Below are 19,686 nucleotides of genomic sequence, written 5' to 3' on the forward strand. Positions count from 1 at the left end.
ACAGCTAATTTAGTGTTCCGACTAATTTCTCTCTTATTCCATATGAATTTATTCAATTGACTTCCTACCATACCAACCTTGTTCATTCTGTTGTCTATTTCCATATTTAATTTGCCATCTTCACTAAAAAACCGTGACTAAGTAGCTGAAATGTTTTATTTGTTTCGCAGGTTCTCCGTTCACAACGCAGTTGACATTTTCAATGATTCTGCCTATTTTCATTGTCTTTGTCTTTTTATTGCTGACCTTCATTCCATATCTATTACAAGAGTTATTCAATTTAGTCAGGTAATCTTGCAGACTTGTAGCAGATTTATTTAGAAGCATAACATCGTCCGCATAAAGAAAAGAGCTGACATTAACATCTCCAACTTTGATATCATGTTTAATACCACTTTCCTTCATAATGTGATCCATATAGATAATGAATAACAGAGGGGATAATGTATATCCTTGTCTCACAGCAGATTTAACATTAAACCATCTTTCTGTACTTCCTTCAATTGTAACTGCTAACTTACAACTCAAATAAAGACAAAGTATTGCTTGATATAGCAGTAGTGTATTGAATAGCTTCTCTCTTGGCACCTTATCATATGCCTTTTCCAGATCGACAAAACTCAAATACAGATCTTTGTTATTTACCCATGATTTCTCCACCATTTGTCGTAAAGTGAAAATCTGATCCTGACAGCCTCTATTTGGCCTGAATCCAGCTTGTTCTTCACCAAGCTTTTATTCCACAATTCTTCTCAACTGTTTCTCAAGTATATTTGCATAAATCTTACCAGGAACACTTAGGGGAAATACCTCTGTAATTCTCACATTCAGTTTTATTTCCCTTTATATATATGGGTACTATGAAAACTATACTCCAATCATTAGGAATTCGTCCCTGTGTCCAGGCCTTCTGAACTATGCAGTGCAGCCACTGTAAGACTTTCATACCACCATACTTCAGCATTTCAGGTCAAATATCATTTACTCCTGCTGCCTTTCCACATTTCAGGAATTTGATGGCTTTTCTCCTTCAAGTATAGATATGTATTCCAGACTGTACACTTGTTGAGTGTTTTTTACCACTGTGCAATCACTGCTTGTTTCATTTAGCAATTTTTCAAAATAACTACTCCATACTTCAAGGATATCTTTTTCTCCCATTTTCATGTCACTCTTTCTTCCATTTCTAAGCTTTTTCAACAACCTCCAGAATATTTTGCCACCTTCTTGATATTTATTTTCTATATTCTTGCCAAAATCCTCCCATGACTTTTGTTTTAGCTAGTTTTACACAGTGTTTAACTTTCTTACATTTGTCTCTGTATTCTCTAAGAGCAAAAGCTGACCTATTTCCCAGGAACTTTTGATATGCTTTCTTCTTTTACTTCACTACCTCTTTAATTTCCTGTGTCCACCATGAAGTTCTGATTTTTCTATCCTTGCAGACAACCTCACCACATGCCTCTCTGGCTGAATCAATCAATGTTTTCTTCATGGCTTTCCAGTGAATCTCCAAGGTTTGGTTCCTGTTCTCAAACTCTTTCATTTTTTCTTCAATAATCTTTGTGTATTTTAGTCTAGAGTTTTGGCCTGAACTGTAGGCCAACTATTATTATTATTATTACATAACACCTCCAGGGAGTCTAAAGACTCATCGAGGGAGGGTACCTACTATATAATTCTCTGTCTCCACCAACCGCAACTACCTTCATCATCTACACCAACGCCATCTACTGTCAACTACCACTATTAGTATTTTCAGACAATCACAACCATCCATGCCCACGGCGGGATTTGAACTCGCAGCCTTTTGGCTGAAGAGCTGATACGCTAACCACTCAGCTGACCAGGCCGGCTATCTCAACTATCTTTGTGTATTTTAGTCTACAGTTTTGGCCTGAACTGTAGGCCAACTATTATTATTATTATTACATACCCCCACCCCCCCCCCCCCCCACCCCCCCCCCCCCCCACCCCCCCCCCCCCCCACCCCCCCCCCCCCCCACCCCCCCCCCCCCCCACCCCCCCCCCCCCCCACCCCCCCCCCCCCCCACCCCCCCCCCCCCCCACCCCCCCCCCCCCCCACCCCCCCCCCCCCCCACCCCCCCCCCCCCCCACCCCCCCCCCCCCCCACCCCCCCCCCCCCCCACCCCCCCCCCCCCCCACCCCCCCCCCCCCCCACCCCCCCCCCCCCCCACCCCCCCCCCCCCCCACCCCCCCCCCCCCCCACCCCCCCCCCCCCCCACCCCCCCCCCCCCCCACCCCCCCCCCCCCCCACCCCCCCCCCCCCCCACCCCCCCCCCCCCCCACCCCCCCCCCCCCCCACCCCCCCCCCCCCCCACCCCCCCCCCCCCCCACCCCCCCCCCCCCCCACCCCCCCCCCCCCCCACCCCCCCCCCCCCCCACCCCCCCCCCCCCCCACCCCCCCCCCCCAAAAAGTACTACACAGAAACCCATATAAATCAGAGAGATTGTTCTTAGAGGTGACAGAAGCCCTAAAACACACTCTAAATCTCAACAAATATGGCTGTATTAACTTGCCGAAGATCTGGGAGACAGTCATATTAAGAAAAAACTAGCACTTTTCTAGGACTCTAGTTTTTTTTTTTTTTTTTCGGATAGAGGGCGCCAAAATCAGGACTCTAGTCTTTGTGTTGCTGCTACAATTTTGTTTAAGTACACCATGTTGTTTTAGTCTCGGCGTATTGTGACAAACAGTGTTTTTGTGCTCTGAAGATGCTGGTTATAATACCAGCGAAATATCAGCATCAAGTTAATAAATTAATTATTTACTTAGTTTCTGTGTTCTATTAATACCATTAAAATAATAAACAACATGTTCGACGAATACATAAGTCTGTCCACGACGTTTAATACTCTAAAACAAGTCTGAAGGTTACACTGTGAAAGAGAAATACATACATTGCTCAAGATGCAGACCTAATGTAAAGCACTATATTAACTGGCTTCAGTTCAGTGATGATACTGCTGATGACATCAGCAGTACCCTTAATCCCATCCTATCTTTTCTATCTTCTCTGATAATACTAAACCCTTCACATCAGCTAAGTCACACTAATGCCTATAAATTTTGGCAAGGTTGCACACTAACTAGTTAATAAAAAAATTGTGCTTAAAGAGCTGAAATATTTTACTTATTCCATAGGCTCTCCATTCAAGATGCCAATTCTCACACTTTGTCTTTTTATTGCTGATTATTGCAAATTTGTTACAATAGTTATTTAATTACATGGGTACTGGATTTATTTAAGACTATAATATCATCTGCATGAAGTAAAGAATTGAGATAACATTTCCAGGTTTGACACTGGGTGTTATGTTACTTTCTTTCCTAGAATGATCCACATAGATGATGAGCAACTGCAGAAATAGTGTGCACCTTTTACACCTTATTTTACATCAACCTATCTTTCTGGATGTCCTTCAATGCTAACTACTGACAACTTAAATATAGACTATGAACAGCAATGTATAATAGATATAATGTTCCATTTACACTACATGACTGTACTATGTTTAACTCTTTTATTTATTTATTTATTTGGGGGGGGGGCACCTTTTCATATACCTTTTTCAAATGTATTGAACTTAAAGATCTTTGTTATATTCCCAAGATTTTTCAACTATTTATCTTAAAATGAAAACCTGTCCTTACAAACCCTATTTTGAATTTTGCACGTTCTTTCCCAAGTTTCTCTTCTAGAATTTCTTCTTCAAACATATGCTTACATAAATCTTACTTGGAACACTAAGTAGAGAAGTTACTCTGTCATTCTCACCTTCAGTTTTACAGGATGTTTCAAATTAAAATATACTCCTATTCAGAAAAATCTGTAGCAAGAAAGAGAGAGAACCTGTAGATGAAATACACTCAAACTTGGTAGGTATACTAACCACAACATGGAGAAGAGATTTTGTATTTAATAAAAAAAATTACTTCAAAAATTACCAATAAAGGATATGGCACTGGGAGAAGGAGAAAATTACATTCAGATGAACCTGATAATATGTGACTGCGAAATGATTCAGAGTCAATGACAAATGAAATTATTCTATGATGTTTAATTTCACTCAATTCATAAAATAATGTGATACAAAAAAACATATCACACAGAGCTGACATCCTACAAGGAGATCTCGATGATCAATGGAGGTGACATTCAATGTACTGGCCTTTGTGTAGAACCAATAGCTGATACCACCATACAGCACCGTCTATGGAGAAAAAAAAACACTAATCTGTCAAATGGTTTTGCACATGATGTGCAATTTTCTCTTTCAAATCTACCAGGTGAAGAACTATGTCCTGATACACCATGCTTTTGAGGCAACCCCCAAAGCCAAAATTCACAGGGCTAAGATCTGGTCTCATGAATGTAGCAGCCATTTCACAGAAATGAGCAACTGATTACTCTATCCTCTTGTGAAATATCGACACAATAATAGTTGAACTTCACATCAACTAAGTTTATATGTGGGCAGGTGCTCTATCTTACATCAACACTGTTGTATTCAGGTATCCTCTTTGCTGCAGTTGTGGGATGACGAATCTCCTCAACACGCCCCAATAATGCACAACTGTGATCGTGCAGGTCACGGGTCCAATTTGAAAAACCCTTATTAATGAACTTGGCCATAAATCCTATCCATACTGTGACCTTTAGCATAAGAGCACTTGTTGAAATGTACAAGGATTTTCTGTAGCTCAGATGCAGCAGTTTTGAGTATTTACTGTTCCATGAAAAGCAATTTATTACTCCACAATGTTCCAAGATCAATCGCCATCCACCTCCATGCATGACACAAATATCAATGCAAATGTTTCTCAGACACTGGCATCTCCTATGTGCAAGTCTTGGCTCTGGCTGAGTTTACATGGGTGGCACTGCAATGCATTACACAGAGTTCTCTGTACCATTGTGTAAGGCAACAAATCCAATTGTCATGCTATGACACATGCAGTACATGAATGTACAGCATTCTTATTTTGACTGCTCAACAACTGCAGTTGCAACATCTTCAGTCATTTGTGGAATTTCCTGGTTGTACTGTGAAACTGACTTCAATTGTCAAATTGTCTCTTCAAATCAACAAATCATACACCGCACTGTATTTGATGTCAATGGGCGTTTTCAGTCTTTAAGCAATATTGACACAATGATTGTTGAACTTCACATCAACTAAGTTTATATGTGGGCAGGTGCTCTATCTTGCATCAACACTATTGTATTCAGGCATCCTCTTTGCTGCAGTTGTGGGATGACGAAACTCCTCTGTAATTGTGAGGTGTTATTGGCATTTTCTCTTTTCCTACAGAAACACTTCATAAGCAGGTATATGCAGGCAAAGTGAGACCTATCGTGCAAGTAAAATGACTGTAGTCAGTCTCATTGCTTAAATTATAGTGTCTTATGCTGCACAATTCACTATTTTTTCTCACTCACACAGTCACATTTTCCCTACTAGTCATTTTTTTGAACTAATGTTCTATATTGTTGAAATCTATTTCCCATGATCTAGACAGGGTATCCACCAAGTTTGAAGATATTTTGTCTACTGGTTCTCTTTACAGATTACTCTGAATAGGGATACTTTTGAAAAGATAATTTGAAACACCCTGCTTCCTTTAAAATTGAAAATAAAACTAAATTAAAGAGAAATTAGTGAAAACAATGAACTAGCAGTATAAAGCAATACAGTATTCAAACCAGATTTAACTTATGAATCTAAGCATTTGGTTTGAAAAACAGATGACTGAAGAGACTGTAGGTCTCTAGTCCAAAAATAACTTGTCATTGTTAACATTTCAAAAAAAAAAGTGAGAGCAGGTCTAATCTAAAATGAAACAGTCACAGAATGCAGAAGTAATATTTACAAAACAAGTGACTGATAACAGAAAATATATCCAAAGGGAGACCAAAACTTAGATTGGTAAAATTAATAGGTAAAGAAATTTGATAGGAATCTAGTAATAATTATGTAGTGCTATCACAGCACCCAGTATACTCCTCCAGGTATCTGAAAGGAAATGATGAATATAAAAATTACATTTCTTAATGAGCACTGGTACACACAGAGAAGTGCATAAAAATAGATAGACAGAGGAATCAATTAACATGGAAGTAGAAGGAAAGATAACTGATTAAAAAGTTTAATTACATAGGCATCTTTAGCACAGATACATAGAATAAATCTTATGCCACTTTTCTAATGAGATGTCACAGTATTGCTTCAATGAAAAATGATTATTTTTTCCTTATCTAAGTGTTACACTGATCAGCAAATATGAAACTGTGCTGAACAATGTTCCCTCCAAGCCAGAGAAGCAAATGCATGAATCATGACATCTTAGTAGCAAATGAGTTGGTCAGGGTAACCCTTGGGGGCTGGGAGACTAAGGTTCAGAAGAAAAAAAAAAGAAAAAGAAAGAAAAAAAAATTTTATATTTCTAACTTCCCAAAATTATAAAAAAATAAATAAATAAATAAAATAAAATAAAATTGAAAAACTACATATTTTTTATTCAAATGAAAATGTAGTAGTGCATAAAAGATATATATATATATATATACACACATATACATAAATACTGCACTGTAAGCTTTGACATCTTGGTGGAGTGTCAACCTTAAAACTTTCATGAAACTCACACTACCAATCTACTGCTATGTTAATACTATAATAACAAAAGCACATTTTGTTAATGCATCATCTGTGACACAAGCAGGAGTGGAATCTCATGCATGACCATACAATGGCTGAGCATTTGCTTAGCTAAGAGGAAACACTGGTGCTGAATCAATCCTCTTCAGACAATTGAAGGCAATAATGAAAGATAAAACAGTACAAAATTATGTTTCAAGAAAAGAAATCCAAGTAAAGTGAAATTAGAATCACTATGAAAATAACAGTTCTAATGGCCATCCACATATTCAAAACAAAATTATTATTAGCATATACAATGATAAAAAAAAGATCTGTAGAAAAACAAATTCATACCTAGCCCCAGCAACCAGCTTTTTGCCATCACTGCTACAACATATATGATTCACTGAAGAAGTAAAGCGAGTTACTATGCCATTTAAGGTAACCTCAGGAAATACATATTCTTGAACAGAATTAGAATCAGATGCCACATATATACAGTTCTTCTGTAAGAAAAAAAAAAACATACCCATATTAAAACATGATTGGTTTAGAAGCATTTCACAATTTTATATTATCAATCTGCCCCCTCCCATTTCCTAAAATTAACAATGATAACTACTTGCAATTATAAAAAAATTTTTTTAATTTAAAAAAAAACACAAAATATTGATGCAGTGACCAGAATATGAGTTCTTTCCTTCAACCTATCTCTCCCTTAGGATGGATAGAATCTCCTAATTAGGGATCATACCAAATTAATGCAGTCAGCATGCCACTTCTCTGTTGCATTATTCATGCCTGTAGATCTATGTATTCACAGGACAAATTTTTGAGGAATGAAAAACCATGCTTCTGGGAGAAAAAATCCTCCACCCCCATATGAGACCAGGTAACTCACCACATGATTGAAAAGACTTGATAAAAGTTTCTAGTGTCATAGACAGGAGTCAAATCATACTCCTTCCAGCCAAAGGACTCGTCTATACCAACTGAGCTAGAGGATCAAGTTTGGTTTAGGCAGTACATAAATACATTAGAACACGTCTGCATATGAATTATATGCTAATCCTATTAAGCTTTGCTTTTATAAAAATTCGAGTTTTTTTTTTAGCTCAACCTGATGGTGCATCTGATTTTCAAATCCATAAAAGCAGAAACCCAATTTCTGATCCTTTCTTGACCAAATTACCATACTACTCCCATGAATGCTCTTTTAAGCGATCCTCTCTTTCTGCCACCTCGTCTAACTTTTTTTATGGAAACAACTGAAAAGAATGCCCTAATTCTGCTCCCCTTAAACCCACTATTTGGCTATGCCATGAGGATGATGTGTTCCCAATTTGGCCGTGTGGCTGGGACACCTTACACACTTTCCTATCCCATTTGAACAGACAACATTCGAGGATCTGATTCACAACAAAAACAGAAAGTAACAACAGTCTGCCCTTCATAGAAACCCTAGTTACAAGATGACCAAATGGATCTCTGACCTTCACAATCAACAGAAAATGCACACACACAGGTAAATACATCTATCAACAGCCACATTACCCCCCCCCCATCAATTGGGAACTATAAAAACCTTAGTCCACCTGGCAAAATTAATTTGCTGAGATAACATTGCAATCAACACAAAACTCACACACATAAAAAAGATGTTTTTTTGCCAATGGCTACACCTCCCATCAAATAAAAAGATTTTAATTCCATGTACCCACACTCACTCGTCCAAACATAGATTACAGCAAATCCATCACCTATATTCATGGTGTTGTCTCAGAAAAGGTGGTCAAGATCTTAAAAAACCACAATCTTGTATCCACTTATAAACTGCACAAAAAGCTAGCAACCCTTAACTGCTCACCCAAGACTAGCTACAACCTTTGGATTTACCCAGAGTGTACCACGTACTCTGCAGATGCAACCATTCATACAAGCAGGACAGCCACCATCTGAATCTCGGAACACCAGGATTGCATCCAAATACACCACTACAGCAACTCAGGATTAGCAGACCATGCAGTGAATAACTGGCACAGGATCAGTTGGAAAAAGTCACCTTACCCTACCAAAGCAAATTTAAATTCAAGAAGCTTTTCATCAAATCTGCTACAGTGCTTGCCAACTATTATCATCATCAAATTCCTGCCATGTACCCTCAAAAAGTGTACAGGATATGATAGAACTACATGAAAATTTACATCATTACTAACTTCCTATCTACAATTTTCCTCCAAATCAGTCTGTTACTTGTCAAGCCTCCAACATTATCAGATCTTATATTTCTATTGTCTAAGGCACTTTGTACCGTATCAATCCACCTATATCTTGGTCTTCCTCTGGGTCATTTTTCTGTCAACCTGGCAGAGAACACTTGTTTTGCTAATCTTTCCTCGCCCATTCTGTTTAAGTGACCATACCACTTGAGATTAGCTTTGCTAACGCATTCCTGGATACTGACAATAGCAAGTTCTTTCCTAATATCCTTATTTTTAATATGATATTGCCACTGATGCCATCTGTTCACGCCTCTAATTTTTCTCAGGACTCTCATATCTGCAGTCTCTAGTCTTTGGTCAAGTGTTTTACTTCTGACCCAACTCTCAGATCCATAAGTTAAAACTGATTTGAACACTTGTACAGCTAATTTAGTGTTCCGACTAATTTCTCTCTTATTCCATATGAATTTATTCAATTGACTTCCTACCATACCAACCTTGTTCATTCTGTTGTCTATTTCCATATTTAATTTGCCATCTTCACTAAAAAACCGTGACTAAGTAGCTGAAATGTTTTATTTGTTTCGCAGGTTCTCCGTTCACAACGCAGTTGACATTTTCAATGATTCTGCCTATTTTCATTGTCTTTGTCTTTTTATTGCTGACCTTCATTCCATATCTATTACAAGAGTTATTCAATTTAGTCAGGTAATCTTGCAGACTTGTAGCAGATTTATTTAGAAGCATAACATCGTCCGCATAAAGAAAAGAGCTGACATTAACATCTCCAACTTTGATATCATGTTTAATACCACTTTCCTTCATAATGTGATCCATATAGATAATGAATAACAGAGGGGATAATGTATATCCTTGTCTCACAGCAGATTTAACATTAAACCATCTTTCTGTACTTCCTTCAATTGTAACTGCTAACTTACAACTCAAATAAAGACAAAGTATTGCTTGATATAGCAGTAGTGTATTGAATAGCTTCTCTCTTGGCACCTTATCATATGCCTTTTCCAGATCGACAAAACTCAAATACAGATCTTTGTTATTTACCCATGATTTCTCCACCATTTGTCGTAAAGTGAAAATCTGATCCTGACAGCCTCTATTTGGCCTGAATCCAGCTTGTTCTTCACCAAGCTTTTATTCCACAATTCTTCTCAACTGTTTCTCAAGTATATTTGCATAAATCTTACCAGGAACACTTAGGGGAAATACCTCTGTAATTCTCACATTCAGTTTTATTTCCCTTTATATATATGGGTACTATGAAAACTATACTCCAATCATTAGGAATTCGTCCCTGTGTCCAGGCCTTCTGAACTATGCAGTGCAGCCACTGTAAGACTTTCATACCACCATACTTCAGCATTTCAGGTCAAATATCATTTACTCCTGCTGCCTTTCCACATTTCAGGAATTTGATGGCTTTTCTCCTTCAAGTATAGATATGTATTCCAGACTGTACACTTGTTGAGTGTTTTTTACCACTGTGCAATCACTGCTTGTTTCATTTAGCAATTTTTCAAAATAACTACTCCATACTTCAAGGATATCTTTTTTCTCCCATTTTCATGTCACTCTTTCTTCCATTTCTAAGCTTTTTCAACAACCTCCAGAATATTTTGCCACCTTCTTGATATTTATTTTCTATATTCTTGCCAAAATCCTCCCATGACTTTTGTTTTAGCTAGTTTTACACAGTGTTTAACTTTCTTACATTTGTCTCTGTATTCTCTAAGAGCAAAAGCTGACCTATTTCCCAGGAACTTTTGATATGCTTTCTTCTTTTACTTCACTACCTCTTTAATTTCCTGTGTCCACCATGAAGTTCTGATTTTTCTATCCTTGCAGACAACCTCACCACATGCCTCTCTGGCTGAATCAATCAATGTTTTCTTCATGGCTTTCCAGTGAATCTCCAAGGTTTGGTTCCTGTTCTCAAACTCTTTCATTTTTTCTTCAATAATCTTTGTGTATTTTAGTCTAGAGTTTTGGCCTGAACTGTAGGCCAACTATTATTATTATTATTACATAACACCTCCAGGGAGTCTAAAGACTCATCGAGGGAGGGTACCTACTATATAATTCTCTGTCTCCACCAACCGCAACTACCTTCATCATCTACACCAACGCCATCTACTGTCAACTACCACTATTAGTATTTTCAGACAATCACAACCATCCATGCCCACGGCGGGATTTGAACTCGCAGCCTTTTGGCTGAAGAGCTGATACGCTAACCACTCAGCTGACCAGGCCGGCTATCTCAACTATCTTTGTGTATTTTAGTCTACAGTTTTGGCCTGAACTGTAGGCCAACTATTATTATTATTATTACATAACACCTCCAGGGAGTCTAAAGACTCATCATAATCTACACCAATGCCATCTACTGCCGACCACCACCACCATTAGTATTTTCACAGACAATCACAACCATCCATGCCCATGGCGGGATTCGAACTCGCAGCCTTTTGGCTGGAGAGCGGATATGCTAACCACTCAGCCGACTATTCCAACCTATACAAATATGGTTGTATCAAACTGCCTCTGATGGGAAACTGTCTCAGCCCAACAGCCAAAAACACCCAACCAAAGCCAATAGGTGGCATAATTATAGGACTTTAGGTCTTCCTGTATCTTTCATGTTCCATCTTTATCTGAAGTGTGCCTGTATGCAAGCGTTTAATACCAGTGTATTAATCTCTGAAGATGCCAATTTAACTTCAGCGAAATATAGGAAGTAATTTTTTTTATTTCAATATCTAGTCTACATTGCTAATTTCCTTAAACAACATTTTCCTTAAACTGGAGAATCAGCATATAAGCATAAACACCAGGATATATAGAGTATTGCTACAAACCTGGTGGTTCAGCTTCTGGGGGCGATGAAATGTATCACCAAATTAACATAATATAAGCAAGTAATGGGGTGCTTAAGGGTCAAAGCTGTATAACTGAGAGGAGACCTCCACATAGCCTTTAAAGAAATGCGAAGAACCGACCAGGGCTTCTGACCTAATGTCGAATCCTCACCTTCTCGTGGTGCACCCTGTTGTGTATCTACTTTGATACTGAACGAACGAGGATGGGCTGGCAATTTGGGATTTAGCCAGGACCAAATTGTATTCTTATTGGTTAAACCAAAATAAAAAATGATGTACAACATGACAAAATTTCATGCCAGCTGGGGCGTTGCCCGGTTAAACAAGGCCCCCGTTGTTTTCGCCAGGGAACCAGGGCGAACAGCGAAAACTCAGCTACTGGAACAAATCTGAAAACACACCCTAACTCAACATCACCAGAGTTAAAGATACTATCAACATAAGAAGCCTGAATGGCAAAGAAATGGAGCTAGCTGAGGAATTCGATAAGTACCAGATCGACATAATAGGGTTGGCTGAACAAAAAGACCAAAACTGGTGAGATCTTTCTGAGCAATAAATACAAAATGTTATATTCAGGCAATGACAATCAAGGAAAAGAAGGAGTAGCCATAGTATTCAACACAAAATATGAGGCTAATCTTCTTGAATGGCAGTCAGTCTCAAGTAGAGTAATGTGGGCAAATATGAGAATGGGGAACTGGACAATGAGACTTATTTGTGCCTATGGTCCCACAGAAGGTTCTACTAAGGTAGAAGTGGAAGAATTTTTTGAGGCTTTAGAAAACAAACTGACACAATGAAAAACGAAAAGTTGGTCCTTGTTGGAGATCCAAATAGCAGAGTAGAAAATGATTGTGAGACATACAAAAATATTTTGGGAAAATCTGGAGAAAAGAGCAAAGCTAATAATAATGGCAAATATCTGTTGGATTTCTGCTCAGGACATGGACTGGTTATTACTAACACCATGTTCCAACATAAAAATGTGCACAAATTCACATGGAGAGAAGAGGCTAGGAATAAGAAAAGTCTCATTGACTATGTTATTGTTGATAGTGATGTTTTCTCCCTGGTGCAGGACACCAGAGTGTACAGAGGATTTGAAATTGGAAGTGATCACTATTTAGTCTTGAGCAAGATAAAATTGAATTTCATTCTGAAAAGAATAACATGTAAGAAAGTTTTAAAGCGAATAAAAGTTGAGCAGCTCTCAGATGTGAACTGTAGACTAAAATACACAAAGATTATTGAAGAAAAAATGAAAGAGTTTGAGAACAGGAATCAAACCTTGGAGATTCATTGGCAAACTCTGAAGAAAACATTGATTGATTCTGCCAGAGAGGCTTGTGGTGAGGTTGTCTGTAAGGATAAAAAAATCAGAACTCCCTGGTGGACACAGGAAGTTAAAGAGGCAGTGAAGGAAAAGAAGAAAGCATATCAAAAGTTCCTGTCAAATAAGTCAGCTTTTGCTCTTAGAGAATATAGAGACAAATGCAAGAATGCTAAACACTGTGTCAAACTAGCTAAACAAAAGTCATGGGAGGACTTTGGCAAGAATATAGAAAATAAATATCAAGAAGGTGGCAAAATATTCTGGAGGTTGTTGAAGAAGCTTAGGAATGGAGGAAAGAGTGCTGTAAAATGAGTTATTGATGATAAAGGTGACATGAAAATGGGAGAAAAAGATATCCTAGAAGTATGGAGTAATTACTTTGAAAAACTGCTAAATGAAACAAGCAGTGATGACAGCACAGTGGTAAAAAACACTGACCAGGCATGCAGTCAGGAATACATACCCATACTTGAAGTAGAAAAAGCCATCAAAGGCTTGAAATGCGGAAAGGCAGTAGGAGTAGATGATATTCGACCAGAAATGCTGAAGTATGGTGGTATAAGAGTCTTACAGTGGCTGCACTGCATAGTTCAGAAAGCCTGGACAGAGGGACGAATTCCCGATGATTGGAGTAGAGCTCTCATAGTACCCATATATAAAAAGGGAAATAAAACTGAATGTGAGAATTACAGAGGTATTTCCCTACTGAGTGTTCCTGGCAAGATCTATGCAAGTATACTTGAGAAATGGTTGAGAAGAATTGTGGAAGAAAAGCTTGGTGAAGAACAAGCTGTATTCAGGCCAAATAGATTCTGTCAGGATCAGATCTTCACTTTACAACAAATAGTCGAGAAAGCATGGGAATTTAACAAAGATCTGTATTTAAGTTTTGTCGATTTGGAAAAGGCATATGACAAGGTGCCAAGAGAGAAGCTATTCAATACGCTGCAGTTATATGGTGTCAATGGGGCATTATATCAAGCAATACTTAGTCTTTATTTGAGTTGTAAGTCAGCAGTTAGAATTGAAGGAAGTACAGGAAGATGGTTTAATGTTAAATCTGGTGTGAGACAAGGATGTACATTATCCCCTCTGTTATTCATTATCTATATGGATCACATTATAAAGGAAAGTGGTATTAAACATGATTACAAAATTGGAGATGTTAATGTCAGCTCTTTGCTTTATGCAGATGTTGTTATACTTCTAAATAAATCGGCTACAAGTCTACAAGATTCTCTGACTAAATTGAATAGCTGTTGTAATAGATATGGTATGAAGGTCAGCAATAAAAAGACAAAGACAATGAAAATAGGCAGAATCATTGAAAATGTCAACTGTGTTGTGAATGGAGAACCTGTGGAACAAGTAAAACATTTCAGCTATTTCGGCACGATTTTTACTGAAGATGGTAAATTAAATATAGAAATAGACAACAGAATCAGCAAAGCTGGTATGGTGGGAAGTCAATTGAATAAATTCATATGGAATAAGAGAGAAATTAGTCGGAACACTAAATTAGCTATATACAAGACAGTTTTCAAATCAGTTTTAACTTATGGATCTGAGAGCTGGGTCAGAAGTAAAACACTTGACCAAAGACTAGAGACCACAGATATGAGAGTCCTGAGAAAGATTATAGGCATGAACAGATGGCATCAATGGCAATATCATATTAAAAATGAGAATATTAGGAAAGAACTTGCTATTGTCATCACCCAGGAATGCATTAGCAGAGCTAATCTCAGGTGGTTTGGTCACTTAAGCAGAATGGGCAAGGAAAGATTAGCAAAACAAGTGTTCTCTGCCAGGTTGGCAGCAAAATGACCCAGAGGAAGACCAAGATATAGGTGGATTGATACGGTACAAAGTGTCTTAGACGATAGAAATATAAGATCTGATAATGTTGGAGTCTTAACAAGTAACAGACTGATTTGGAAAAAATTGTAGATAGGAAATTATTAATGATGTAATTTTTTTCATGTAGTACTATCATATCCTGTACACCCCCTTGAAGGTACATGGCAGGAATTTGATGATGATGATGATAAACATCACAAAATGTTGGCGTGTTCAGAATCCAATCCGTAGACCAATACATTTCGAGAGTGGGCTTTTTCACGATGCCTTGCACAATCAAGAGTGCTATAAATGTAAGCAGTATATTGATATCCATTGGGCTCCAAAGTTTACTACGAGAATGCGGACTGTATTCAACTTGCTGATGTTGTTGGCAAGCATAAAGGTTAGTCTATTGCACTATGAAGGAAGGAATATCATCACCTAAAAATAGATGGGAAAAGCCTAAAATGTTGCTAGAGTCAAAATCTTCAGTGATTCCTGGCTTACCTATGAATGGAAACTGTGGACAAGCTGATGTATGTTCAGTGGCGATCACTCATTTTCTGCACGAAAACATATCTAAACTATAGGCAGAATCACTATCTTCAGAGCTAGAAAGATCTCTCTCCTCATCAGTAAAACAAGAGCTGCTTGAAAGGCTAAGGCTCCAACTTTTCTTCATCTCACGAACTTTTCTTTTTTTACCCTGAATGTTACTGGCCATTTCACAAATGAATTGTGTATTGGGTAGTATACTTTCTAATATTCCTTTCTGCCCAGTAATAAGCTGTAAGCTAAAGGAGATTACTGCCCCCCCCCCCCCCCAACTGGGAACCAGATCAAAAGAATATGCCCAGAATGCACCAAACTAAAGTGCCTCGTGCAATAACTGAATATTTTACAGGCAAAAATTCCTTGTGTTATTTTTCCATCTTTTTGATTGATTAGGAGACATTCGAAATATATTATTCTGATATTGCATTTGTAGGATGACAGTGTTTTTAATATTAATTTCCACTATTACCCAATATCACATAACTTCCTGATTTATAATAATAAGGAAGTTATGTGATATTGCTAATTTATAATAATCAAAACCTAGTTTCTGTGCTAAAAAATTAAACGTTATGTGGAAAAATTACTATGGAAAAATAAGGAATTAAGTAAAGACTGTACCTATGTTTCATAACAGTTTTCGGGTGTGTGGTAGTGTTGCAGCGGGAGGAGGAGGGGTGTAAAACTATCTAAGTCAAAATAAAGTTCATTTCTATTGGGACAATATAAAATTTCACATTTGATGCACATATACATATTTTGTATCAGAGAATATATGCAAAAGTATTGCTTACTTTAAAATTGGAGCAAAATATATAAACTAGCAGAAAATATATACATATCAATTTAAATAATAACCGTTTATTTCATTTTGTAAAGACCAATTATACAGGAAAACCAACAAGTTGAAAGTGCAAAGAACAGTAGATTACAATATTTTGAAAAAAGCTTAGTGATATGATTAAAGAATTGCATATTATTCTCTATAAAGGCAAAGTCGTCGAAGAATAATTCACAGATTTCTCTAAGGAAATATGAATTATTCTTCTAAATATGATTTTGAACAAAGATAATATAATCTAGAATGTCAGCAGCTGGTTTTTTTTTTTTTTTAATAATATTTCAAATATTATCACGAATTAATTTCTTCAAAAACAAAGAATGTTCTGTCGAGTAAGCGATTAGACAAAATTAGCACAAAAACATTAAGCACTGGTTCTCCAAGGGAATGCAATAAAAAGAGAAAATAAAAATAATTTATATATTTTTAGTCTCTCTAATATAACTAAGCGTGCAGTTGCCCGGCATAAAACAGTTCTCAGTTCTCTATAACAAGGAACTGCATTCCTTGTTATAGAGAACTGAGACTCAGCTTCGTGAGAGAATCTGGTTAAGTGTTCTCTACAGCGTGAAGGATTATCACACCTTCTAAAGGACAGAACAGAAAAATTGCACTTCTTATCCATTTAGCAGGTGTACTGAATCGTATCCAGATTTAGCTGGACGTATATATACATCCTAGGGGTGTATGGGGTGTATGGAGAGGTAGCACCTTGGTATCGATGTCAGCCGCTGATCTCAGGGTCAGGATGTTGGGCTCTGGTCCTCACATACACTCTACTCTCACTTATGGCTCCAAGAAGTTGGTAGTGTGCACAAGCGGCCAAACCCCGGTAAACCGTCTCAGCTGGCGGACTAAACTAAGTGAAGGTATCAGCAATATAGAATGCTGTAAATAGGGAATGTCACCTCTTATGTGCACGAAGTCTGGAATGGCCAAGATGGCAGAAGAATCAACACTGACTGATCAATGGCATCAAGGGCATGACAGCAAGATGTGTGGTGTAGCACATCGAGGGCACACTCCTGACATCTAAGGGACTTGTGGCCAGCCGTCATGGAAGAGATCGGAGCCTCACCACGTATTTATCCATTGTCAACCATGAAACACACCATGTCTAAATATGAAGTTAGAGATGTGGTTGAGACCCCTGCAACCATCAGCTCTGATAGCTACAGGGAAGAAGAGCTTGAAACTGGGAATTGTAAGACAAGAACTACTAAGGTGGTGTATGAAGATAATATCCCAAACCCTCCAGGGAGGATATTCTCAGACATTCCTTGTCTGAAAACCAGGAGCAATCTCTTGAAAATAGTAACATGGAACATCAGAACACTCTACGAGGCAGGCAAATTAGATAACCTACTCCAGGAATTAGAAGTGATGAAGGCCGATATTGCAGGCATCAGTGAAGTGAGGTGGACAGATACAGGCATAATAAGAAGAAAAAATCAAACTATAATCTACTCTGGCAGTGACTTACACCTTAATGGAGTAGCACTTGTCCTAAGTAATAGAATTGCAAAATCTCTACAGGGATATTGGCCCATAAATGACAGATCATAACAGTCAAAATAACTGCACAACCATTCAAAATGTATATTGTCCAAGCATATGCACCAACCCAAGATCACCCAGATGAAGAGTTGGAACAATTTTATGAACATATCCAAACTGCAATCTCCAGTGCTAAGTCAGATGATGTTATTATACTGATGGGTGAACTAAATGATAACTAATATTTAAGGAATTGATAGCGTATACTAGAAATATAAATTAAATAAACTTTAATATATACTTTCCAATATTTCGGCAAACGTCACGTTGCCATCTTCTTGGGAACTTAATACAAAGACATGTGCACACAAGTACTACATAACAGCAAATGAGAACTGAAGCTAGGAAGCTAACGTTTTCCTAAAGTCCTGATGGTGCCCCCTGGCGGGCTATATTGATGGTTCTTGGCCTTTGGGCTGAAGTTCTTCTGATAAATGTTTCCCAAATTTGGGGCAGTCTCATGCATCCAAATTTGTTGAGGTTTGGCATGTTCCTAAGGGCTGAGGCTGATTCCATGAATAGTCTTTCATACTTGAACTTGCTGCAGTGTATGACTGTGGCTTTCTTCCATCTTATTCTGTGGCGAGTATCCAGAGCGTGGTCTGCAAGCCCAGAGTGGCTGTGCTGGTGAAATTGGATGTAATCCTTGTGTTCTGAGATTCTGATATTTGCTGTCCTGCCTGTTTGGCCAGAGTAAGACAATTTACAGCTGCAAGGGACCTGGTATACACCAGGTAGGTCTAGGGGAAGTGGTTGGTCTTTAGTGGAGCGGATAAGGGATGTCAATTTTCTATGTGGTCTGTAGCAAGTGGTTAAGTCATGTTTTCTTAAGATTTTGTTGATTTTTTCCAAGGTGCCTCGGATGTAGGGAATGGTGATGGATTTAGAGTAATCTTTTTGTGAAGGGGAGGGGGTGGTGGGTTGTGGATAACTGGGTTAAGTATTTTCTGGATTTTTTTGGGGGGTAGCCATTGGCTGAGAAAGTGTCACAGATGTGATTTAGTTCAGTGGTTAGGGCTTGATCATTTGAACAGATTATTTTTGCCCTGTTGAATTATATAAATAAATAAATAAAGTTTATTTAATTTATATTTCTAGTATACGCTGTCAATTCCTTAAATATTAGTTATCATGTTTAACCAGCGTATAAGCCTCTCAACAAGAATAATGATCATCCACGGAGATTCCTTTGCACGCAAGGCCCATCCGTATGTACAACCAGGCAAGCCAGGCTCTACATCGGGAGCAAATTACCGCTACACGCGGTTCCCTAACCAACATAAACAGAGCTATTTTAGCGCTAGAGAATGAGCTTTCACATACGCTTAATCACGAGCTTTGGTCAGTCCTACATGACGTCTCGTATACGGCAGCTAATAAAGAATTTGAACGAATACGGAGCCGACATATCAACAAGTTTGATAAATTAATAAAGAACTCGGCATCCAAACCTAAACTACAAACCAACACTGTAGTTAACCTTTTTCAGTTATCTTGAAGCCTGAATCACTCAACGCTCTGTCATGTGGTCACAACTTCGCCATTGCTCCTAAGAAATTACCGGCCGAGGAATTAATGATCCAAACTGAACGCGGAATTCGCCAACTTCCAAACCACATCGCCAACGATATTCGATTGGATGTAGCCTGTGTTCTTAAAAAAGCAAAACCTCCAAAATCCAACATATCTATTAGTGAATACAAGTCACTACAAGAATTGAAGAGAAACAAAGAAATAGTAATCACCAAAGCGGATAAGGGGAACGCC

General features: G+C 38.1%; 1 protein-coding gene across 1 annotated transcript in view; it reads right to left on the bottom strand.

Moving 5' to 3' along the window:
- Window positions 1-19,686, bottom strand: part of Ctf4 (Chromosome transmission fidelity 4) — a 525,719-nt gene that overhangs the window by 466,579 nt on the left and 39,454 nt on the right. Inside the window, exons 3-4 of the mRNA XM_090398697.1 lie at window positions 7,021-7,172; window positions 3,971-4,073 (exon numbers count right to left, since the gene is read on the bottom strand). Coding sequence (XP_090254823.1) covers window positions 3,971-4,073; window positions 7,021-7,172 — 255 coding nt within the window. The remainder of the gene's footprint in view (window positions 1-3,970; window positions 4,074-7,020; window positions 7,173-19,686) is intronic.

Source organism: Typopeltis vanoorti, chromosome 10, assembly GCF_054136105.1.
Source record: "Typopeltis vanoorti isolate ZY-2024b chromosome 10, IOZ_Tvanoo_1.0, whole genome shotgun sequence".
NCBI lineage: Eukaryota > Metazoa > Arthropoda > Arachnida > Uropygi > Thelyphonidae > Typopeltis > Typopeltis vanoorti.